The 26,079-nt window shown below is 43.5% G+C and overlaps 1 protein-coding gene across 5 annotated transcripts in view; it reads left to right on the forward strand.

Annotated features, from left to right (window-relative positions):
• The window catches only part of LOC106655883, a 46,169-nt gene extending 22,409 nt beyond the window's left edge, over positions 1–23,760 (forward strand). For 2 of the 5 annotated variants that reach the window (XM_023461209.1, XM_014376476.2), the window contains 3 exons: positions 13,251–13,528; positions 20,063–20,440; positions 20,936–23,760. In XM_023461209.1, the coding sequence (XP_023316977.1) occupies positions 13,331–13,528; positions 20,063–20,440; positions 20,936–21,157 (798 nt within the window). In that variant the 5' untranslated portion in view covers positions 13,251–13,330 and the 3' untranslated portion in view covers positions 21,158–23,760. The remainder of the gene's footprint in view (positions 1–13,250; positions 13,529–20,062; positions 20,441–20,935) is intronic. The other 3 variants (XM_014376479.2, XM_014376477.2, XM_014376478.2) reach the window with 2 other exon arrangements.
• Positions 23,761–26,079: the final 2,319 nt, after the last annotated feature.

The raw sequence follows: 26,079 nt of genomic DNA on the forward strand, positions 1-26,079 counted from the left end.
AAAATTGAAGGAAAATAAAAGCAACGAAAAAATCAATTATCAAAAATAAAGTCGCGCAGGCAGTCGTGTGTATGTAAACGCAGTATATATATAATTTTGCAAATGTTTTCGATACGTTTGAAAAATTTCCGATTACTCTCTACTCGGTGAATAATCAATATTTTGATGATTTATTTATTTATGTATTTCATTGTAGCAATGAACTTTAGACACGATACTGTAAGAGAAAAACAACTCCACGTCGTACGTGTCGCGGCTCGATCATATTTGAAAAATTTATTGCGTCGTCTCTGTTACGCGTAATCGAGGAGAAAGGCGTAAATAATTTCCCACCGAGTTTAAGTTTAAAGGTTAGCCATAAGGCCAAAGATGAACTTTTCCTTCGCAAAAACTATACGAAACATTGAAAATCAATTCAGAAAATTGTCTAAATATTTGTAAATATTTCTAAGAAACTCTGCCTCCTCCCTGCGCGAATCGAGCACGTGAAATAATGAATGTTTACACCTCGAATCGAACGTTACAACGCAGTATAATGTTTCGTTGCCACCGAAGCTAAATTATCGAATTATTATTTATCACTCGAAAAGTATGAGTTCGCTTGAAAGGTAATCCACATTGTGTATAATTTAAAGAACACGATTCTCCGCAAATAAAAGCTCGGCGTATCGATAAACATGCACTCCCGAGGAGCTTCGCACATTACGTATCGACTTCCAATTAAAGTCACTGACTTCTCTAATCAATGTTATTTACGTTTTCACCGAGTTTTTTCAACTTTTTTCTTTCAAGGACGAGCCGTGAATAATAATGCGTTCTCGTTCGTGCATGTAATAAAATAAATAAATGTCACGAGCTGCGTGTAATATAGTGTCGAGTTCGAGCGCAAATTGAGTCGTACTACTTTTTTTTTGCTAATGTTAAATTATTTCGATGTATTTTTCATAGGAAACATTTTTATGACGCTCTTCCAATATTTTTATCGTACATACAATCTTTGACATTTTTAGTTGGAAGAATCAAGTTTCATACGATTCTCGGTGACGGAAAAATGTTTCTCGTATACACGAAGCTTTCATTTTTGTTCATTTTATTACCATGTGACCCGTGTGGTACGTACGTCAATCCGGAACTTTCGTTTGGTCTATATTGAAAGAATAAATATTTCCCGCTTTGAAGTTTGCACGCATTGTACTGAGCGTATAATATATTGGCGCCGCCGCCGCACAGCTATCGACTCATTCCAATAATTACTACGTGAGAAACCGATCGTTTTTGCTGCAAATGAATTTTATATCAAAAGTATAAGTCGCCAAGGAGGCGCTCTAAAATTAAACAAATTTCAATCGGCTGTCGCCGCTGTTATATACGCATCCTCGAAATATGTCGGGCTGTAATGCGATGCATTAACGATTTTCTTTCGCGGCGAATGTGACGTTTGCCACCCTCGCAAATCATTCGTAGATTTAAAATAAATATTTTATATCAGTTATTTTCACTTTATTCCGATATAACAAGTCGCGATTTGTCCCTTTGACTCGCGAAAGATGACGCGCGCCTACTACTTACGTACATGCATCTTCTGAAAAAACTGTTTGACGATGTTAGATTTATTATCAGAGGTGTCAGATTTATAGAGCCGAGAATAAACTCTGTCATTATGGACAAAAATAAATTCACGCAGTGAATCATATATCAAATTGCTATCGTTTTGCACTTGAAATATTGAAACATGAAAGATGTTTGGTAATTAAATGGCGCTATACACATTTTCACCGATAACAGTAGGGTTTTTTTCGTCGATCAAAACCCATCGTTCCACTTAATCGATAACGCCAAATATGCTTCCATTAAAACGACGATTTCAACGCTCTCTCACGCGCTCGCGATAACTGCACACGCCACAAGTATTGAATAATAATCAAAAATATTATTATTATTATTACATATTGGTCACGGAAAAAAAGGCTTTTATCGTTGTTTCGCGTGAGGTATAACGAAATTTTTTATTTTTCATAATAATGGTATAGTAAGCAACAATAACAGCAAATGCTATATAACGGTAATAATAGAAAAATGCGCCAATCATCCGGTAGGAATTCTGTGTGTGTTTGTGTGTGTGTGTGTGTGTGTTGCGCCGTTGCGACACGCTGCTGCAGCAGCTCCGTAACTGCTTTATTTTATTTTCTATTACTTCTTCTGCTTTTTTTCTATCTCTCCGATATACGAGTATGTATAATAATAATTTAATTGTCGTAACTCGTGCTCGAAACCATACCGCGGCTACTCTGGAAAAACAAACAAATTAAACGTTTGACGTACTTTTGAAAAAAAAACCAATGCATTATTATCGATATGGGATAACCCGACACTATGCTCGTTTTACAATTATATTACATGTATTTGCGTAATGTGGAAAAAGGGAATAGTAGCACATGCCGACCGCAGATGTCTTTGTTCCATTGTAGCTAATTGCGTAATTAAAAGTCGGGTGTAAATAAAATTTGGTCGAAAGCAGGCCCAGCGCCTTAATAAAATCATAATCCCAAACAGATCGATCATTCGATCTATTGACTGTGCGTCCATATTAAAATCCTGTTCGATCGTAATAATACACTATCATCGTCGTGCTCCAAACAGCAGCAGCAACGTATATGGTGTTGCTAAGCCAGCAACAGCAGCAACGGCTCCACAGCAGCTCGTTAACGAGACCAGGCTTTGTGGCATACATTAATAAAAGCAAACACACAGCCACTGCGGTATGCACATCGCGAGATGAGCCCATTATAATATTGAATTATGAACCAAAAAATTTTCTTTTTCTGTCATATTTTAATGCTGCGTAATTTTATATCGTCCGTCTGTATGTACCTTTCGCGGCGCGGACTCTTTCATCCCTGATGATCGCGCGATGCTTGCATCATGTACATTCGATATATGACATCAGGTCCACTGGGAGGCACACACATCGTACGCAATTTTTACGATGTTGCGGTGGCAGGCGCGGTAACAGCAACAGCAGCACCGAACAAACAACATCTCACACACACGCGCGCAGACATAGTTTATTTATTGTGTGGAAGAAGTGGTAAAGAGGATCGAGACAGCTGCTGCTGCTGTTGCAGTTATAGAGAGAGTTTGGAGTATGAAAAAGAGAAGCGCGACGATATCTGCGGGGGTTTTTCTATTCAACAATTTTTCGGGGGCCTACATACACGAGCTGCTATATGCTGCTACATGTAAGGCGCGTGTCGCGCAGGCCTGTGTATAACACAGGCACAAGCATTATAATGGACAGATGCTCTCTTAAATTCTTCTTCTTACGTGCTATATAGTCGTAAGGAGAGAGACATGTTAAGGTATGTACGTGCACGACGTACATTTAAGGTTTTTATATTAGACGCAACGATATAATACCTTTTTTTTTACCTTTTTGTGTATGCCTCGTGCGCGGGCGTGTGCCGCAAGACGTGGCATCTCTATACCCGCAAAACATTTGACTCGGAAAATCTTTTCCTGTATTATCCTGTACCTACGCGCGACTCAAGTGCAGCACACGCACACATATAGCAGGCAGTCACGTGCACGACACACCAGGCGCCTAGAGAGAGAGAAGCATTTTCGACCGTTACGAATTTACCTGGAGAGGGAGGAATAGAGAAAAATATCGCATTGTATTATATACGAAAAATCGATGATCATTCTCTGGCGGCTACCGATGCTGCTGCTGCTGCTGCTGCTAGCTGCTATGCACAGTCATCTACGAGCTCATTACACACACTGGTGTTTGTGTTACATATTTTATTTTCTTTACCGCATTAATAACGTTGTATTATAGCGTGTAATAAATAGGTGTTACATAGGTGTTAAAAAAAACACGAATTTAATAGCCCCGAGTATTTTCGGTCAAGTTGCGGTGCGTAGGTATTTACACAAGGCGTGTGTATATTATAATGCGATGATGATCCTTATCTTCCTCTCGATACACCTCAAACCGCATCCCGTCCCACCTATACACACACACATACCGCGCAATGATCGTAGCTCGCGCCTGCGATCGACTCATCTTTCTATATACTACAGGCATATGATCACTTATGCACAATATAAATGAGATATAAAATCGTCCATTATTACCTGCTTGTATATACCGGGCTGTATATAATACCGTGCGTTGTATAACGATCGATCGATCGATGTATTATTAGCCACTTTTTTTTACACCTCCTTGTTGTCTGTCTCGCACCTCTCGCATGTGTATCCTTCGCCGATCTACAACCCGAAAAATTACCTTAACGAGGCAGTGTAGTGTGTGAGCGGTGATCGGCGCGTGGCGCCTATTACGCTCACATACGCAGCGAGAGCTCATAATATATACGTATAGACGGTCGTACGTTTAGAGAGTGTATCTGTACCTGAAATACGTACACCTATGTGTAATGTAACACAAGTAAGTACATCCATCATTGGGCTATTGATGAGGTCTATACCTACCACCTATCCGACCACACAATGCCGATGCTGTGTTTTACCTCAAAGTTTTTCAGGCCAGCTCGGGAAAATTGATTGATCGATGAGAAAATGCGTGTGGTTTATAATTGTATCTCTGCGGCGACGTTATCTCGCACGCCATCGGCCATCGATCGACGACCTTATAAGCGATCGTCGCGTGCGTGTGGATTTTGTCACTCGGCAAGTTGTCGCCCGCGAACGCGAATGAAAAGATGGATCGATCGTTGACCGATAGATGTAAGATTCGATCCGATTTTGCCGTTTGATTCGTTCAATGCGTCAGTGATTTGGAGTAAGATAATGTATAAAATGTCACACTCCAGTGCAGTGAGTTTATATTTTTATCGATAAAATGCATCGAGTGAGTCATGACATGTGCATTGTGCAGCCGCGCGTATCGGCCGCACAATATTATAAAATTAAAGAGCGCAATTAAGGGCATGCCATATAGTACACAAGGCTGTACGAGGCGAGAGGCGCGACTGCACACGCTGCAGCGCACTTTTCTCCCCGTTCTCCCTCTCTCTTTTCTTCGTGCAATTCATGCCCTACCTCGCTGCTCGATCACCAAATCCATGAATGAATTTCACTACGCCGCGCTCCGAAGAAACAACCGAGTTAACCGGAGGGAGGGGCGATCTTTTGCACACACACACACACACGTACATTGAATCTATGCTCTGTCTCCGTCGGCAGCGCGTGGCTGTTCTATAGCGAATACAGAGTGAAAGAAGAGAAGAGGAAAAAGCAAGAAGAGTGGGAGATTCTCGACGTATCGTCGCCGCCGCGCGCGAGTCTGTGTAAGTGTGCCTCGGCCTGCATTTGTGTATCATTGGAGCACACACACGCGCATACGATATAGAGAAGGTGCACTTTTATCTCCTTTTGGATTGTGTGGCCACGTGCTCGCTACTACCACCACTACCACTGCCACAACTACTCTACCACTGCTCTGAAAGGCGAGAGTGAATACACATACAGATTGTGGGCGTGTATGTGTGCATCTGTATGTGCGCAGAGCAGAGCTTTTATCGTTCTCTCTCTTTCTCTTGTTACTTCCCACCTTTATACAGTGTGTATGTGTGTGTGTGTGGGTATTCACCATGGGCGACACGAGCACGAACGAAGAATAAGTAAGAAGAAGAAGAAGAAGAAGAGAAGGAGAATAAGATAATCCGTCGCCCTCCACCTTATACACATTCATACATATACATACGAGTGTCGTGGTTAAGCGGCAGCGTCGGCTCTCACACGTACACGCATACACGCGCCGCTACGTATTATGTAGCAAAGAGAGAGACGGAGAGAGAGGCAGGCTTCCACCACACAGATACAGTGGCTTAGAGACATATAACTCCAGTCAAGATCCAGCGCTCGATCAGTGAACGCTGTAACGCACACGAGAGCAGGACTATATCATTACGCGCTCGCGTCTCATTATATTAATGCTAGTAGTATATACCGAGCCTATACAAGTTCTTTTAACAATTGAAATTTTAATATAGTCTATGCAATTGTGCATTCGGCATTATATTGAAAAACAATAGTAATTCCGGAGTCTTTGGATCGAGTTACTTACACGCGAGTGAGAGTTTTTCATTGATTCAATTGGAAAATAATTGTGTGTCTTGGTGCATCTGTGACACAGTGTTCAGGATAATTGAGGAAGTGATCGCTTGTGTGAAGTATCATTAGATCGACCACACACATCATTAATCAAATAAAATATCAAATTGAATTACCTGTGGCTGTGCATTAGCGTCGTTGAAAAGGGCTGCTGGTTCTTTTTCGTATTGACATGAGCAGCATCGATTCGACGACAATTAACAATCGTCCTATTATCCCGGCGACTCTCGATTCACGGAGATGACAAATTACTACGCGAACGGCGAGACGACGAGGAAAGTCGCAACGAGCAACCTTTACCACGATCACGATCGTCTCCGAAGCAGCAGCAGCCACAAGCCCGAAAGTATGAACAACACAATGCGCGCAATGCAGCAGCATCCGCGAGCGTCGACCAAGTTGAGATCGGTGACGATCGACATCGAGCCGATGCTGCATCAACAACAGCCACAACGCCGTCATCTGTACGAGCCCAATCTGGCGTACGCCGCGGGCATGGACGAGATTCTCCAGCGCGACCAAAGGACTTGTCACACCAACAAAAGCGCAGCGGAGATGGTGCCGCGAGCCGGTAGCGACGCGCAGAAACAGCAACAGCAGCAGCAGCAGCAGCCCAGGTGGCAACAGCAGTACAACAACAACAACAATTACAAAAGTGATAGTTTACACGGTGCAGTGATCAGTTCTATGTATAATAATAATGTTAAAAAGTGCAGTAGTAGTAGTAGTAGTGGTGGTGCCGTGCTGGACAAGGAGGAGAGCAACAGAGTCGCTGTCGCGACGAGGAGCAACAAAAGTCACATTATTAGTCGTAGCAATAGTCACAATAATCATAGCAGTAGTAAGAATGTCGGTAATAGTCCAAAGGCGAGTCAGCGACTCCTCGACAGCAGTAGCGCTAACGAAATGGTCGCTGGCCCAGCCGATCAGCAGCCGATGATAGCGAGTCAACAACAGCAGCAACAAAATCGCAATAGTCAATGCAAAATGCAGCGCGGCCTCGTGCTCAACGCGCGTACCTACAACGACCAGATGCTCAAACAACAGAGAAAAAGTCAGTACGATCCGTGCGAAAAGAAAAGCGACGACCATGTGTCGTACACCAGCGTCGACCTGTCGGACAGCAGGACCACGAGCACGAGTAGCGCCAGCAGCACCGAGAGCACGGCCGGCAGCACCACCGATAGCCAGGACGGTTTATCGAGATTGCGCAAAGCCAAGTGTGCGTTCGGCTGCCGGACATGGCTGAGTAAGTGTTAAAAAAGTTTAATTTTTCTTTTTTTTTTCATTATTCTCTCTCTTCGGAGTAATCGTATAAAGAGTCGGCGGAGATCGCTTTATATACGCACGTTGCAAACGGTGCGCAGCAAGTTGACACTTGTTGCGTCGAGCGCATGCGGCGAGAGAGCTGAGCTTCTCGGATATATATAATAATATCCCGTATACGCCGGCACTTGGCTGCTTTGTGACTTTTTAAACGTTAACCAACACTCGGATATGTGTACCGTACATAATATACACATCTTTATTAAATATCGCATATAGCAGCTATGCTCCGAGTGTACGTTTGTCGCCCCGATCTTATATGTGTATTCGCTCCTTTTGCTTATTATAATGTATATAAATTTGGAACGATTCCACGAATGTCGATCACTTGTATATTAGCTGGAACTTGTGTAGTACGCGTGGTATATGTATACGCGCATTCATTCGTATGAGAAATTAATGCGCCCAAGTGTGGTTGTAAAAAATAAAGGAAAAGAGAGAGAGAAAGAAAAAGGTAATTTACGTTCGCGATATACAAGAAGTATAAATATAAAATAAAAAATAATCCCCCCAACGAGAGACGTAGACGACGAGAGCGCGAATATTATATACAATTGTGGTGCTGCTTTGAAATTGGGTCCTTGTGTAAATACAGACGCGCACGGAGAGACGTTTCGCGCGATCAGCTGTCAAAGTGATAATCGATTTACCGCAGTTCTTTATTATTTCTTTTCTTTCTGCTCGTTTCATTCATCGTGTGCGCCTTTGCGTCGAGACGTCGTTGTCGTCGTCGTCTTAACGAGACGCGCGAGGTTTAATGTTTCAATCCGAATAATTTTTTTTGGTCGACGCTTATCGATACAAGTACGCGTGTTAATATAATAATGTACTTGTATCAAATTTAATAAAGTGCGTCAAAACAATCGGCGAGTCTGTCTCAGTGTGTCTCGCGCGTGTTATTCTTTCGGAGCGATCTCGTGTGTGTGTGTATGTACGGTGTCGTCTGCTCCAGTACGGCAAGAAAGTGAAAATGAAGACCTAAACGTGGTGTGTTACGTGTTTTCTCGTGATTTTGCATGTGTATATTATATACACAAGTCCTATACAGTCGCGAAAAAGTAGCCAAACCAGACTCGCTCGTAGCAAGACGAGAGAGATAGAGAGAGAGAGAGTAACTACGAGTCAGAGCCATGGCATTATCTTTCCTCCTCTTTTTTTTGTTCTTATTTTTGCTCTTGACTCGCTTCCTTTTTTTGTCGCGATATTCCCACGGTATTAAACGTCGAGCTCGCGGTTAAATAAAAAATAGTATATATATAATAAGAAAGGAAATAAGGAAGAATTTTCGTAGCCGTATATAAAAAAAATGAAAAAGAATCGATGAAAGGCCCGAGATAGTCTAGTTGATGAATCGCGAGCGTGAAAAGCTTGTCAACGCTTCTTCTTACGAGCAGTCTCTCAGGTGCATCTCTATATAAAGTTAATAAAACGAGAGTTTAATAATACTTGCGCTGGCGATACGCGACTTTAATAGGGTATCGCGCGTGATTTATCGCGCATTAACGGAATCGCGCGCGCACCTATTACGATGACTACGGCGGCGGAGCAAAGTGTCTACAGACGGAAAAATACGGTGTCGCCCTAGACTAATTACGCTCGCGACGTTGCAGCGCGTAGTCGACTTTTTGCTCGCTATATACAGTACTCGGCCGCCATGCGATATGTCTAGCGCGCGTCGCTCGAGTCCCCGCGGGGACCGTTTAAAAGCCCGTAACAGGCTATATGTGTGTGCGTGCATCGTATATTATGGTCGCCGAGCTTTTATAATCGAGCCACTCGTCATATATACGCGCGTGACGGCCATCAAGCAGCGGCGCTTTTTGCGCCTCACATACATACGCGCGCGGCACCTTCCCTTTTTACACTTGCGGCGGCGCGTGTGCGATATACCTTACCGATAATCGTTTTGAACTTTCGTACCGATTTTCCCCGAGTCAGCGCATGTAGGGGGGCCGCCGTTGCGTAATTATAACCGACGAATTTCCCCCCTTTTCAAATAACTACATATGTCACGTGTATATAACTACTTAGCGGCCACACACACGCACAAGAATCGACTACACACGTTTTTTCCGACTTTTCACACGCGCGACGGCTGCAGTCAAATACAGTGACGTACGTGCGATGATGATGATGATGGTCGGCGTCGTCGGTGTCGCGCCTGCGTGAGTGCGAATATATACATAAGTATCGGGCGCGCAGTGACGTCATCCCGCCGCATTGGAGATCGTACACACGAGTGCGAGTGCGCGCCTCTACACCTATAGCTACCTGTGCGCCTGCCTTGGCCACTGCACCGGCGGCGGCGGCGGCGTCGTCTCCTCTCTATATACTCCGCGCGACGAGCTGCGAATTATTAGTCATCCGCCGCTTGCACTATCGCGTGCATAAAGACGCGCCGTGTATATACGTCTAACGGTATTTTTGACAAAAGTTTTGGCCGTGTGTCGCTGCGTGAATCTCCGCGTCCGTACGTGCCCGAGGATACGCGTTCATTGTCGCCGGCCCGTACTTTCCTTCGCTTTGTATTTTATTATTTTTGGCAGGACTGTACTCCCCAACTCGTCGCTCTGTCGTCACTTTTTTCCGGTAAGGGCGTCTTCTCTTTCATTCTTCTTTGTACACCGATGCTTTTGACTTTTGCTTTTCTTTTTCTATTGTTTGTTTGTTGCTTGTATATTCTCTTGTATTATATGGTCGATCGAAGCTTCGGAGCCATGTGGCCGCGCGTATCATACGGATAACAATTATATTCTATATAATGCGGAGCACGTGACGCTACTGGCTGATTCTCGCTTTTATTCTTAAATAATAATGTGGAACGCAGTAATGATGAATAAAAATTGAAATAATTCCGATCGTCTCCAGGCCAAAAATTAACTCGACTCTTTGCTCAGCTATATTACTAACTCGTGTTGCTCGCTTTGTAGCACTATACTCTCTGCTGCCGCAATGAATTAAGCATTAGTGTTGCTGCAGCACAGAAAAAGTCCGGCGGTGACAATTAGCACGTGCTGCTGCGCTGCCGGTGATCCGCGAGCCACTGCACCGCGCCGAGCAGAGTGATGAAAATAATTAAACGGGAATAGCTCGAATATTTTTGCCGCAGAGGAATCGCCACCGGTTGCAGCCTGCATTACGATCTTTACAATGTGTATGATTAATACATGCACTTGCGCATCTTTATATTTATGTGTGTACGTGTGTGTGTGTGTGTGTGCACGAACAAGTGCAGCACAGCAGCCGCACTCCAGACACATGTATATATTTATTTATAGAGTCCCTGCGCTATAATAAGAACCTTTAACAGCGGCAGCAACAACAATGAGAATCGAAGGATGCATTTAGCATTAGAAACGTACATGCATGTGTGCTTATGACTACTGCAGTCGTTGGAGAGATAAAAGGCCGATTATTATTAATATAAAGGCTTTGACGCTCGCGAGATTATGAGATTGCGTCACAAATCGACATCTCGCGCGCGCTCGCTTATACACATTATATGCATATGCAGCAGCTAACAGCAGCAGCACCCTCGGTAAATATCGTTATAAAGACAATAGTTTCTTTAACTCGAGTACGCGCACAGTCCGCTTTTTTCCTTTGTTATTACAGGCAGAGATCTTGATTTTTATATATTATTATTTTTCTTTTTCCACCTCCTCCCTCTGTCTCTCTCTCTCTCTCTCTCTCTCTTTCCCCCCGCGCGAGTGTTGAAAGTCGTTTGTCAATCTTTAATGCCCCATAAGGCACGTTTTCTGCAGAATCTCTTTGCTGCCTATATAAATAATAACGCCTGCTCGCGGCCCTCTGTTTGTCTGTGTGTGTATAAAAATCGTCCTGAATATATTTAAAAAGCCTCTCTCTCCGATGGCATTGATCTCGCGGAGGGGAACAAAGGCCGATCGCTGTGCTCAGCCGCAGCGCAACACAAACTACTATCAAAGAGCCGTTTAGTAACGCCTTTTTAATTAATACTTCAGAGAGATACACACACAAAAAAAAGAACTGCTGGTGGCTCTGCTCCTCGTGGAGAGAGGATACACCCAACGTATTACATTATGTATGCATAATGCGCCTTGTGTGTGTATAATACCGATCCCGGCGCTGGCCTCATCGATCATCGCGCAATTTCCGAAATTCCAAAGAGCAGCAGCAGCAGCACCTATATGTAGGGTCCCGACACAGTGTATATGTATAATAAAAAAAATGCCGCTCGTTTCGCAGATATATCTCTGTAATATACAGAAGAAGACGAAGAATCCAACGCGCGTGTGTGTATGGTTTCGCACTCATTCTCTGTTAAACTGCTGCTGAACCTACCGCAAATCTAGCCACCGTTTCTATGTCTCTCTCTCTCTCTCTCTTTTACTCGTATTCGCGAGACAGAAATACATATACGCGTGTATGCCCCGGCGGTAATTGCGTATAATTGTCGCCGAGCAATGCGTTCACCATTACTGCATTTTTCCAGCGATTTCTTCTGCGTGTGTTAGTTAGTCTCTCTCTCTCTCTCTCTTTTCATGTGTGTGCCTCTCTTATACATAGAGCAGCAACAGCTCCCGCTGCGGCAGGCAGGCAGCTCGCCTCGGAGAGTGTACACTCCCCCTTTTTTGCCTGATGGGCGCGTACCGCCTTTTTTTGTGCGAAACAAGCAGCAAGCAGAAGTAGCAGCAGCAGTTGAAGCCTCTAATTTACCTCGACGAGCCGCGTACATATAGACCTATACGTAAACACACACGCTTGCAGCAGGTTTATGGCATGTATTATAAGCTCATTGCCGATCGCGCAACTATATCGTGCACACATAAACACACTTGTAGCATATATAATAGTCGATCGATCGTCGTGGGGGGAGAGAGAGACGATAATTTTTTGGGGGCTGCGAAATTAATGCGCGGGGAAATAACGTCTGAGTGACATCTCGCCTAGACGGAAAATCGATATACTCCCCGGAGATTAGTCTGGGGGATTTTCTAGTCTTTCCGGCCTGTTAATAAATCCTTGCTCGCGACGCTTTTTGTTTTTATACGTCTTGAGCGCGTGACACCACCATATGCTGCTTCGTTAAACGGCAGCGGTGTTATGTCCCCGGACTCACATGAATTACCTGTGAATATAAGTGTGTGTGTGTGTGCCGAAGCAAAGAAAAATTTATAATTTACCCGCAGAGTCGATGGCGGCTTGATTCGGCCACCTAATATAGCACACACGGCGGCAGCGCCGCGCACGATAATCACGGGTGTCGGTGCGAGCGCGCGAATTTGCGATCATAAAAGAGCTGCTGAAGCATCGTGTAATGCACGTATTACGGCACAGGTGCTATTATGTAGGTACGAATGTGCTGCTGCTTCTTCAAGAGAGAGAGAGAGAGAGAGAGAGAGAGACCCCTCGTGTGCCTTCCTTACCCCCCTTTTCCCCCGGAACCGATTTTTTTTTCGTTTTTTTTGGGCCCGTGGCGGCTTCGTGTATAAATCATTCTGCGAATGATTTGTGTGCGTATCGCCGCGCGTATTGTGATTCCTAGAAAGTACATTGCTCTCGCGCATTCATTACGTAAATTAATGCGCGTTGCTCGCTCTGCATCACGCGCAAATTGTAGCGTATACGTTTGTACCCAATACATCGATCGAGCCCCCTTTTATAAAAGAGTCACAATTTTTTTTTAATTAAATTATAATTTATACAATAAATATTTAAATCAATCAATATATCATAAATATAAAAATATATGGATAAAAAACTTTTTTTTGAGTCTGAGAACGCAAATGTAATAATGTGACAAGTTTGTCTTTGCTTGGTAGGCCTCGGCAGCCTTCTGGTGGCGCTCTTCGCCGTCACGGTCGGCCAGGGCGCGCCGCTCGCAATGATGTCGCAGGAGGCCCGCGAGGCCCGACGCCTCGTGAGCGTCGCCAAATGGAAGAACCCGTGCGGCTTCGCCGCCGAAGAGCTCGCCGACGACGACGTGGAGGTGGTGCAGCTGGACGACGCCACCTTGCTCGGCAACATCGTCATGCAGGCCAAGACGGCGCTCAACTACGCCCAGAACGTGCGCGACGATTACGTGAGTACAACATTTGTCTATATTTATTTATTCCTTTACTCATAATGCAAGAGCAGTAAGAGTAATATACACACGATTTTGATCTGTTAACTCTAAATATTCCTTCATTCATTCGTTCATTCAATTTTTTTTCTCCGCTCCTCTCTCTGCTTCTATATACGCTTGCTTTTTCGAGGGAGACTCTCGATTCTCGGGCTCCGCCGCGATATTCCTCGATTTACACTAAAACCGACCCGTTCGTTTTTCGGAATCTCGAGCAGCAGCAGCAGCAGCACACCTCGAGAAAGAGAGAAGCGAGGCAGAGAGTCGAGCGCGTGAATCTCGCGCACACACATACACACTCGCGAGCGCGATTATATACCACGTTGCGTACGTGTGTATACATTTATACAGAGAATCCTCAAGAATGTATACAGTCTCTCGCTCGCCGAGAGACCTGTTCACCGTGTCCGGTATTGGTACCGAGAAGTTTTCATTTGGGACTTGTTGCCGTCGCCCGCCCGCTTCGAAGCACGAGAAAAATATATTCATGTACTTACTTATAAGTCATCATACCGTATACGAGTTCGGCTACATACTTTTATAATAGTATATGGAAAGAGCATCACGTGAAAATGCACTCGGAATCGATACGATTGTCGAGAATTCAATAGTTCTTCTTCGTGAAGTAATGACGAAGCGGCACACGCCTCTATGATTAAGACACTGTTAATTTCAATGAAAAGAAGAAGAAGTTGGATACTAAGCAGAAAACGTGTGTGTAAGAGGTATATTATACCCCCCGCGTGCTGCGGCGGCCGAGACAACGACTTTTTTTATGTATGACGAGCTTCCGTCTTTTCTCTCTCTCTCGTGCTCACTTTTTATTTCTCTCTCTCTCTCTACCGGCTGTTCCGATATAATATATTATACCTGATGCAGCGGCGACGCGCACGTATTTAAGCATTATAGCAGTCACACTGTATGCCTCGATTGAATCGTCGTCGTCTACCGTCGTGTATATAGTCTGATCGGCATGATCGCAACGGTGCAAAATCATCGGTTTTTGGCCTTTTTTCTTCTTCTACTTCTATCCCAATATTCGCGACGCGCTGATTTCTTTATAAATATTCTTGAAAAAGAGAAGGCATCAGCAGCAAAAGCAAAAAAAAGAACAGCGAAGAAGATGAAGGAAGCGAAACGAAAGCGTGTGACCGGTAACGATCGGTCGAACACGCTCGTTATCTTATACACTATATACGCTACTTTTTTTTGGCCGCGTGCGAACTTGGATCATCGGCACTTGTTGCTGCTGCGGCGGCGGCGGTGGCTGAGATCCCGTCATCGTCGCATAAATCTCTCTGTCGCGCGCGCGACTCGCAGTCGTGTCGATTATTACTAACACACACCGAAAATCAAGGCTAAACACACGAGATGAAGCCTCGACTCTCTCGCTTAAATATATGTATAATTTATGCGCGCACGAGATCACGAAGCATATATAATGGCAGTTCATCGATTATATACGTAACACAGCTTCGCGATGTTAATGTACAAAAGTTTACACTCGTTTCGCTTCCATATAACACCTGTTTGCGCGTGTCGATTTATTCAATAATTTTTTTCTTCTCAACAAATTCATGTCTTTGATTTTCGAAGACGATGGACTTCTTACTATTGAACGACGCGGTGAATAATACCGAAAATTGAAATATTCCGACACGCGAGTTATTTACGATTACGATTATTTACGATTCGTCGGAATTGACCTACAATAATACGAGACAAGCGGAGTACGACCCCCTGCGACGTCACACTAAACTTGTATATACTTTTTAGCCTTTGTGACAGAACATGACGTGTATAGAGAGAAAAATCTAAAAGGCGACTACTGACACATTCCTTTGAGCTCCATAGTCTATGCACACACACAAACGACATATGTATATTATATATGTGTGTATACATACGTTATTGTATATTATGGCCACACTACATATTGGTGGGTGTATGCGTGTATATGGAGCAGCAAGCCGACGCGCGTGTATCCACACTATTGCCCTCGAGAAGAAAGCGTCGAGAGAGTGTCGCGTTGCAATTTAGAAAAAGGCGTCGATAGGGCGTGCAGTTACGGCAGCAGCAGCAGCGAAAAAGAAATAAGGTAAAGGCCATAAGAATAAGTAACAGCCAGCAGCAGCGTGTGTCGCGCGACAAATATGACGTAAGGCGCCTGACGTATTATAATATAGAGTCATGGCGATCTTGTCCCTATGTTTAATGTTATATGCTTGCGCTTATACTTATTGTATAGGTAAATATAACACGTCTTGGGTCGTCTCTATTGCTGCAACAGGAAGCTTTTTTACCTCTCTTCATTTCGTGTCCTTCGGGCACGCTTGTATCATCGTATTAGTTCCTTATCTCCGAAGCGCCTTTACACACGCAGCAGTCCGGACGCTGACGATAATTCCCCGCTTGAACTTTGCGGGCTATTGACGAGAGCTTATCGGTCAAGTGGCATCGCGACGCCGTTTTTCGGTCGCAAATATAACTATACATAACTTTTACCATAAATTGATATTAGTTAAGCGAGTGTATACATTATCGCTGTATAGACAAAAGAGACGACGCGATCGCGCCTGAAAGCCGAAAGAAAAAAGAAGCGTAGAAAGAGAGAAGGAATCGAGCGGACATCCGAGCGAAACGACGCGAGAATCGCCACCACCATCCCGAGTCCCGATTTTATTTATATACGGCGTATATGTATAAAAAAAAATAATAATTTTTTTTTCACGCTGTACACGTGGGTCCTCTCTTGTGTATCTCGGCGTCGGCAGTCGGCATCGGTATATATCGCGTCGAGCGTCGAGCTTGTGCGCTGTATTATATATAAACACAATATCTATATAACTGCCGAGTCAGGCCCGCCTGACTTGCATACTAAAAAATCGCGCCGGATGCGCGCATCTCTCGGGGGCTTTTTATACCGCGCGCGCGCGCTGAAAGTGACGCAGAAAGTGCCCTCCACACCGGCTTCGATATGCTAACATCGTTTTTCTGGTCAAAGATTTGGATTTTTCTTTTCTCTCTCTCTCTCTTTCAACTTGGAGATATTTTTATAGGCATCTAATTAGGTGATCGTTTGCGTATTGTATGTGTCTCTCCGAATCCAGCGAGTTAATTTGGTCCGACTCGTATCGTCAGCGCCGATCGTCGCATACCCGGCGCTCGGATCCTTCCTTTTCCCCCAAATATTGTTATAAAAATCGGTAGATTACAAGGCGCCGAAAATACACGCTCGCACTCGTGTATAACATTTGGCTACGTGCAGCGCTATGTGTATAAGGCGCGTGCGTTGTAATCCGCCGCTGCCGATCTCGCGATATTTATCTCGAAATGAATTATGGACGCTTAATTAATGACTTGATTCGCCGCGGCTATTTCTTTACATATACACATCGTCGTCGTCGTATTTATACACGTTGTATCGCGAAGCAAAGGAAGAGACGAGATTCGGGATATAGATTCGACTTCTCCTTCACCTTTATTATTATTATTTTTCTTTTCAATTCTTCAAGTTCCGCATCGTTCCGCAGGTCCCCGAAAGAAAACCTGCGCGACGAACGAATAGGAGAGAGAGAAAGAGAGAGAGAAAAAGTACTTGCATTGGCGTTTTTGCGAACAAATCGGTTACATGTGTAAACATCCTGTGTCACCCGAAACGCGCTCGGCTACGACTCTCGACTCACTGCTGCGCGGCTTACAGGTTCACATTTGCTTACTGCTGCACGTTCTTCGACGAATGCCAACGCTAGCGCTCTCGTAACAATTTCTCTCTCGCTCACTCCCGCGACAATTTTTTTTTCTTCTTCTTGCACTTTATGTCTCACTCTTCTTTTGCTCTGTTTGGATGTATTCTATACACTTGTGGCTCCCGAGACATTAGAAATTATTATTATTATCATGTATAGTATCGACGAAAAATCGTCGCGCGCAACCGCGACGCGAACGAGTCTCGAAGCGATAAATCAAAGAAGACTAAACAAATCCCTCCCCATAAAGACATTGGCGATAACGCGTATAGCGAGCTAGCGTCAGTCACTCTCTCGTAAAAATCCTCTGTGTGCCGTGCATATAATATTCTTATATTCTTCCTTTTCGGCTCTGTATAAGCACACACGCACCTTTCCTCCTCCTGGATTACGATTTTGCGTGTTATACGACGAGGAACGACGCCGAAACGCTACAACGCCAGAAGAGAGAAACACGATCGTAAAAAAGGAACCACAAATCTTGGGCGTTATAGTTTGTCTCGTAGCAAAAGACACACACTCGGACAGGAAGTAGGCCTACTCGGACTTGTGCACTCCCTCCCCAAAATCATATACCTTATGCCATGGCTCGCTGGTGTATATAACGCGCTAAATCCTTGTGCGCGCTTAAAAAGTCGTCGGGACGCGCGCAGAAAAATCAATTAGCTCGCTCACACACGCTTATGATACATTTTGTTTCTCATAATGTGTACATATACGCGCGACTTTTCGTCGACATTACACACGCCTTTATTAGCTGCGTTGCTAATTTCTCGTCTTGACTCTATTATGTTATAAGGCCTAACGACGAGGCCAAGCTCGTAATCGCTTTTCTGTCTAATATTTCCTTCCTTCCTTCTGCCTGATCTTTTGTTTGTTATATAAATCCGACTCCTCTCTCTCTCTCTCTCTCTCTCTCTCTCTGCGCACTCGGCGAACAAAAATGTATTTTACTCGACAGCAGCAGCAGCCCCCACATATAGTGCATATTCTGGCGTGCGATTATTATTGCCATTCCAAAGTATTATATGCTACATACGAGAGAGAAAAGAGAGAGAAAGATAAGAGCGCGAGCTCGTGTGTGCACTTCAAGTCTCTCTGGCTCGCGCCTATACTTAAGTATATCGCTACACTAAAATACCCAGAAGCGCAGCTCGATTGCATCTATATCTTTTTCTCTCTCTCTTTCTATCTATCCTTCTGTACATTTGGATTTGGCTCTTTTGCACTCCACCATGTGTGCAGTATACGCGTGTATCATAACGCTCTGTCTGCGTGCGGTTTTGCCGGTGATATCGACTCCGCGTCGCGCGATAATATTATAATAATGCGCGCGTCGTATTGTTCGATAAAAAAAAAGACTCGAATCATCATCGGTTGAGTCTTTTCATTCTCTCTCCCTCTCTCGTATTATTTTTTTTTTATAACATAATTAAACGCGGTCGATCGATCGCGCAAGAATGGCATTTCATCCGCCCTGGCGTCTCTCTCTTCTCGCGCATAGATGTAATTTTGATAATAATTGAATGACCATTTCGGGTATATGTATAAAAAAAAAGTATCGAAATATACATTCTCACGGCGGTGGTGGCATCAGCAGCAGCAGCAGCCGCGTTATATTATGCTCTCTCATCTGCGCGTTTTTAACCGCACACGCCACTACTCTCACTCTATATATATTATATAGTTACACCGGGTGAGCTGCCTGTGTCCCTCATCTCTCTCTCTCTCTCTCGTCTGCTCTGCATCATCATTGAGGCCCATCGATTACCGACCAATTTCACGAATTCCGCAGAGAGTTAAGCTCCGCTGCTGCTGGCCCTGGACCTGAGCTCTCTTGGCAAGAGTGAGAGAGAGAAAAAACACTTTCAAATCCCTAAAATTACCCGAACGAAAGAGAGAGAGACGCGTCTCTCTCTCTCTACATACCTATAAATACTCGACGCGCTCGTCGAACTTATAGGGCCCAGATATTCGCAACCGCAACGACGTCGTCGTCCCCCACGTCATGCTGCTGCCGCTGCTTCTAGAACTCATCTCTCTCTGTTAAAAAAAAAATCTTGGAGCCGAGTGCGAAGTCGAAAAATCGAAGTTGTCTCGGGGTTCGATTCCCACAGGTTTACTCTTTTGCGACGACGACGATTTCACCTTATGCACGAGCCCTGGCGCGCGTATATTATAAGATTTGCTGCGCGGCATACTTCAAGATGAGCAAATATTAAATATGTGCGATGAGTAGTGTTGCTTTGCGGGCACACTATATATACAGATATCTATCCGCTCGTATATAGGCGCGTGCAAACTCCATTGGCGAATCATCATCATCGCACACACACACATACAAAACACATAATGTTCCAGTTCCGGTCGGTCGGTGCTTTCGTATATACGATACACGCAGCGTACGTGGGGATCATCGCCGCTTATGATATATCCAAGGCGCCGCCTATCAGTGCCATATAGAATGGGAAAAAGGGCGGCACGGTCAGACCTTTAATTCCGGTGCGCGCGCGATCGCCATGTTGCGCGCTAAACGCGACCTTTGTCATTAAATCTGTAGCAGACTCGCAGACATACGCTTGATTGCCGCTTTATACACATCGTACATAATGCGAGTCTCGGGAGATCATTAAATTCGCGTATATTATACGCTGCTCTGCTACACATATATGAAATACAGTATATATAAATTAACGACACGAGTCTCGAACTAATTTTCGTCCCTCTTGTTTTTCTCAAACAGATCAAGCGGACATTCGGCACGGACTTCAAGGATCTGCACCTGACCTGGAAGGACAACCATTACGACTGGCTGCCGGGCCTCGCGCAGATACCCAAGCAGTTAGGCGAGCCCCTCGGCCTCGACTACCTCGACAAGCTGGACGTGCGCATGGTGGGTTACGTGCTGAGGCACGACTATACCCCGGAACTATTTCTCGATACCCAAGCTAATCGTCCCGTTCTGTTTTTGCGCGAAACGCAGCTCGACAATGCACTGCTCAACGTGTACGAGTACCTGCAGCGTTACGCGGTCGGCCTCGAGCAGGTCGCCTGGGACCAGCAGGACAACGCGCTCGCCTTCCAGCAGGAGTTCAAGGACATGGAGAATCATCTGCGATCGGTAATTATCCTCCTCCTCCTCTTTTACTCCATACAAAATACAAATACATAAATATCTTTTTCTCTATCTCTGTTCTCTTTTCCAAGCGCGCGCGCCTTAATTACTTTTGCTGGAAAAATCATTTTTAATTGTATATTGCTACGAGTCGCGGTCCATTTAGGTTTTAGCCTTAAAAACGATTTCGCGCCTGACTGCGCTGCGCCGCCGCATCGTAATGGATATATTTCCAAAGACTCCGGGGGTCTCCGGAAAGCCAACTATTGCGAGCTTTTATATACTCGACTTTTTATGCCTTTACCGGTATTGCTCTCACTCTCCCGCCCGCTTTTCTATTATAGATTTATTATTTATTGAAAAAAAAAGGAAATATATCCAAGTGTGGAAATCGTTATACTTTCACTCTACAATATACTACTCTATAATAATCGCTCAACTCAAACATCATAATAACTTTGGCGTTTCTCGCTATCCTTTTCTGCCCTGGATTTCATGTAGGTCTTGTGCGAGGTACAGATGGCCCTGGCCGAGCGCAACGTGCCCCAGCGCGAGGACATCGATCGCGACATCATGCCCGAGGAGTATCGCAACATGTGGACCAGCGCGACCTATCGCAATCTGCGCGACTGGCTCATCTATCGCGACTACATGAACGGCCTCGAGTACATCGTCGAGGTGTTTGATCATCTGATCTCGCAGATCCAGAGGACGTCCGTCTGAGCTGTGTTACGCACCCGCTCGCGGCTCTCTGCCCCGTTAATTCGTTAACGCGTGCTTGCACCAACGCTTCTACATTATTATGTATATTAGTGTAATGGAGCAGAAGAAGAAGAAGTAGAAGATCATCGTCGTCCATCGGCAGCAGACCCTCTCCCCCCTCTGTTTTGTCATCGTGTCGTCATCGTCAACAACGTCGCAAGCATCTATCAATGAATAACCATAATAAAAAACAAAATTCCAGTAAACAATACAAAAATACAGACCATCTGCAGAGATATGCGTCGCGGCTGCGAGGAAAAACTGGCTCTGTGTCTTTCGTGAAAAAAGAGTGACAAAGTTCATATATTATATATACGAGACGAGGTGTACGCTCTTGGCTCTCGCTATGTATACATGTATCGCGCTGAGTCACTACCATATACGAGGTCCCAGAATACTACGTACAACGCGACGAGGACTCGCACCCGCACCTGCCCCCTGCTGCCCCGCTGGCTCCGAATCAAACACACACGTAAACACGCGCGCGCGACAAGAAGAAAAAAAGGAAGGAGATTCTTTTTTTTGTGGATACAACGTTGGATCTGGATCTCGGAGCTTCTGTCTGTCTGTCAGTATGTGAGCGAGTGTCGTGAAAGAAAAAAAAGGGAAAAATCGTCGGAGAGAGCGGGTGACGACGACTAATTTAGTGCAATTCGCGATATACCAAGAGAACTAAACTGGTTTTTGATATATCATCGACCCTAAAAAAAATTACCCTCATGAAAAGTGAACAATTTTCATTTGCTGCGTATCCGCATGTATGGTAATTGATTTTTAAGCGATCGGTGTGAATATATAGATAGTTTAATTGCCCTTTTCTATTTTCTCTCTTCCCCACTCTTCTATCTCGATTGTAACTTTTTATCTTTTTTCGCTTTTTTACGCGCTCGAAGCACCACTACCACCAAAAACTCACGCTCGCGAACGCGATATACGCAACTCCTGATCCAAAGGCTCGTGCTGCGAGATACCAAGATTAATTAAAAAAAAAGACGATGTAAAAGTGATAATTTCTTCCGATTCCCTCTCGAAGCAACGCAGCGTCAATGTCAATCGGGGAATCGTCATCAAAGAACGAAGTTATCAGTTTTTTCAATCGTCGCGATCGCGCGAGGTATGAGATATCTCGAGAAAAACAAAAAATTGCCGACTGACTGACACTCTGGACCGCAAGCACGCGGGCGATGCCTTTACGTATACGGATATCTGTGTGTTTGCGTATATCCGTGCGCGCGCGAGCAAAGATTTCGCGCGATGCTTTCCGCGAAGCTAAGAAAGCATCGGCCCAGAACGGAAGCGTAAAATCTTTTTCATACATACCGATTGAAATCTCGCGCGGTATATGTTGAGCAAAATTTTATTCGTCCTTCCTTTTTCTTTTTTTCTGTTGTTATTTAGAAAGAGCATTTGTACATAGATAGATCGTGACGGATTGATTATAATTATTAGAGAATATACGTGAAGATAACGAGTGCACCGCGCCCTCGCGAGCGCACAGTGCGAGAGAGATTTCGAGCAACCATGAACAAGTTTGATTTTTTAATGTCCCCCCTATGCCCCCCCCCCCCTCGCGTCGGTCAATTTTCAATTTTTTGTACAATATATTCGATTAATTTTTTGTTAATTGACTTAACCGCGTAGCTATTATACTCTCTATATATAATGTACGATTATACTTGTTTTTTTATCATCGTCATCTTGTATCAATTTTATATTCATTTTGGTATGAATGTATTTGTCGCAGATTTATTATTATTATTTTTATTTTTGTAAAGACTTTACGTGTGACACGCCTCCGCACCCACCCTTGTCGATGAAAATGGAATCTATATTATATATAATTTAGAGAGCGAAAAAAATTTATTATAATAGATTATTATATTTATAAAATATGATTTTTTATATATAATATATAAAAAAAACAAACGCGGTGTGCACGTATATGATGCGAGGATGAAAAAAAGCGGCCCCCAAACCCCCTCTCATTACGAATATATAGAGTGCGATCAAATTGTAAATAATTTAGGCGTATAAATTCAAAGAGAAAGAGAATCGCACCCAGTCGGCGCAAAGAGAGAAGCGATTTTTATTTAAAATGTAAGATGAATGGAGTATAGTATTAAATATTTTTAGGCAATTTATTCCGTGTGTAAGAAAAAAAAAGGAACGAGTCGCGTTGCTGCCTCACGATCATCATTCTGTTTTTTTTTAACGGTCGCAACGTACCTTCTTGTTTTAATTTTTTACTTGTGATTTTAACTTTTCCGAATTCGAGAAAATTTTGTCGTAAAAACGAAACGAAGTAAAAAAAAGGTTTAAGATTTTAACTCGCGAGACTCGTTTTATATTCTGTCAATAACTTCTTTTATGTTGTTCTTTTTAACTTGTGAGAGAGGTGCCGCGGCAAAAGTCAAAAGTGGGCGAGAAAGAGGATATAACCGGTGAGCTCGTCTCGTCTCTCTCTCACTCTCGATGATGATGATGATGATGATAGTCAAAGAGCAGCAACGCGACGCGCCGCATATAATGTTGAGATGGCTTTAAAAAGACTCGAAATTGTAAAAGAATTTAATGAAAAGGGAAGAAGCTATTGCGCGAGCAAATTATAAATATTAAAAAAAAAGAGTTATATGTGAATATAATCCGTGTACAGCAAAACAGAACGGAAACAAAAAGTTTTCGACAAAAATTAGGCATTTTTATTTCGTAATAAGGAAAAATCTTGGGCGATTCGTCAAAATCGTCGAAACACAAAAAGTATTGAAACTAAAAAAAATTTACAAAATAGAAATGATGTTCCTCCGAGTCGACCCAGCCTCGCTCGCACTCTTGACCGTGTGTGTTCGAATGTGTCTCTCCGTCTAATCGATTGTGTGGTATCACGTTTTTAGATCAATATCTTTTTTCGTTAATAATTGTATATGTTTTTTTGTACATCCCTCTTTTATCACGATAAAATCGAACGAATTTTGTCACTATCCCTTGTGTGTACCCGTGTATGAGTATGTGTGTGTGTGTGTGTGTGTGTGTGTGTGTATACCAAACGCATTATATTATTATATACTTTGCCCGAGAGCAATGAATGTTGTTTTGTTTTTGTAATCGAAATTTATTTTGTAAAACAGCTTTGAAAATAGTTGGAAGTATGCAAAAAAAGAACACTTTTTTTGAATAAAAAAAGCATCGTCTTCTATTTGTAATTATGTACAAACACTGTGTAGAACTCGTTTACGCGCAGATGTGTTACTTCTATAATTAACAAACGAAGCACGCATGTACTTTTGCTATGTATAGTATAATTTTTCTCACACGAATATCACTATTGTGCACTACGTATCGAACTCTGTCTTCGTGATTTCTCCTGACGATTATCGTCCGATGTGGATAAGATGCAAGATGTTGAAGAAGAAAAAAATTTGACGACCACCGATTGGACAAGTGGGTGTCCGCGCTGTAACTTGCACTACGAGCGCCGTTCGATCAAACACACACACATACACACACAGAGTCAATTTTTTTGCAAAGGTCACGATCAAAGTGTTGATTTATAAATATAATATAATCTTACGTCTAGTAGCGAAAAATTATTCGAATTTGTCGTTTATAAACACAATACAAATTTATATGTATATTGTAAATAGAGTCGAAATGGAATCCCAGATTATAGATAAAAAAGAGATGAAAAATTATAAATTATTATTTATAAAACAAATAACGCAAGATTTAAATGAAATGAAATGAAAAATTGTAAAGATTTAGAGAGAATCTCGCGAAGAGATTCCTCATCCCCTATTGTATAGTATTAAACCAAAGATCGTTCAATCATTGAAATTACGTACTTGAATTTATTATTGCGCAAAAAAACCAAAGTCACACACGTACCAACAGTCCTAATCCCTCTCCGCAATTCCTAACGTCAAAAAAAAATCGCCTTGTCTACTACCAGACTCTTGTTGTCTGTGCTTTTACACGTATATTCGCATAATGCTTTAAGGCCAAGTTCAGACATTCTTCACGTGATCGTTGAGAGCCAATATATATACTACATGTATATAAAATCGGGTAAATATTTCATTTCGATGAATACGAAATTTTTTTCTCTCTTCTTCAATTCTCTCTCTCTCTCTCTTTTCTTATGATCGTCGTCGTCGTCGTCGTCGTCGTCGTGGTCGATCGCGAGTAGTATACTAGCCGTATAATATATAATATCGATGTAGAAGCTTTCGGCGAAAAAAGAAAACAAGCACACGGCAAATAATACGCGAGCACAGACACGCTATAAGCATATTCTTTTTCTCTCTCGTTAATAATGTTAAAACTTGTATATATGCCGAAGCCTCGATTCTCACCGTTAACAGGGCGCTATATACGACGCGCGGCATTAGCACATTATAAAGATTTGGTGCGAGGCACGCAGAGCTAGGCTATATAGCCTCCTGAAGCTGTGCGAGGCTATCAGTGAGTACACTTCCGTTTCTTCTTAGGAAATCACCGCTGCCATAATGCCTAGGTAAAACATTGACACCTCGGCGGCGGGTCGAGCTCGTCGCATGGACCGCGACCACTCCAAGGCACGCAGAAACAAAGCAAAAAAAACAGCAAAAAGCAAAAACGAAAAAAGGCGGAAATTCACCGGTAAAGAGAGACGACGACTTAAGGACGTGGTTAATACACGCGCGGGCAAAGATATTGTGTGTGTATTGTATTATTAAGCGGACTCTCGACTCGACGTCGTGAAAGCACAAGCCGAAACAAAAATCACCGCGAGAGCTAACAGTTTGGGCAAACAGCGGCGGCGCGCAAAATGCGCGAGAGCACGCGCCTACGTACATAGTATTATTGTAAGTATCGTTCAGATATGTGTTGACACATACACATACATA

This window comes from Trichogramma pretiosum, unplaced genomic scaffold (assembly GCF_000599845.2).
Source record: "Trichogramma pretiosum strain Unisexual culture from Peru unplaced genomic scaffold, Tpre_2.0 scaffold49, whole genome shotgun sequence".
Classification (NCBI taxonomy): Eukaryota; Metazoa; Arthropoda; class Insecta; order Hymenoptera; family Trichogrammatidae; genus Trichogramma; species Trichogramma pretiosum.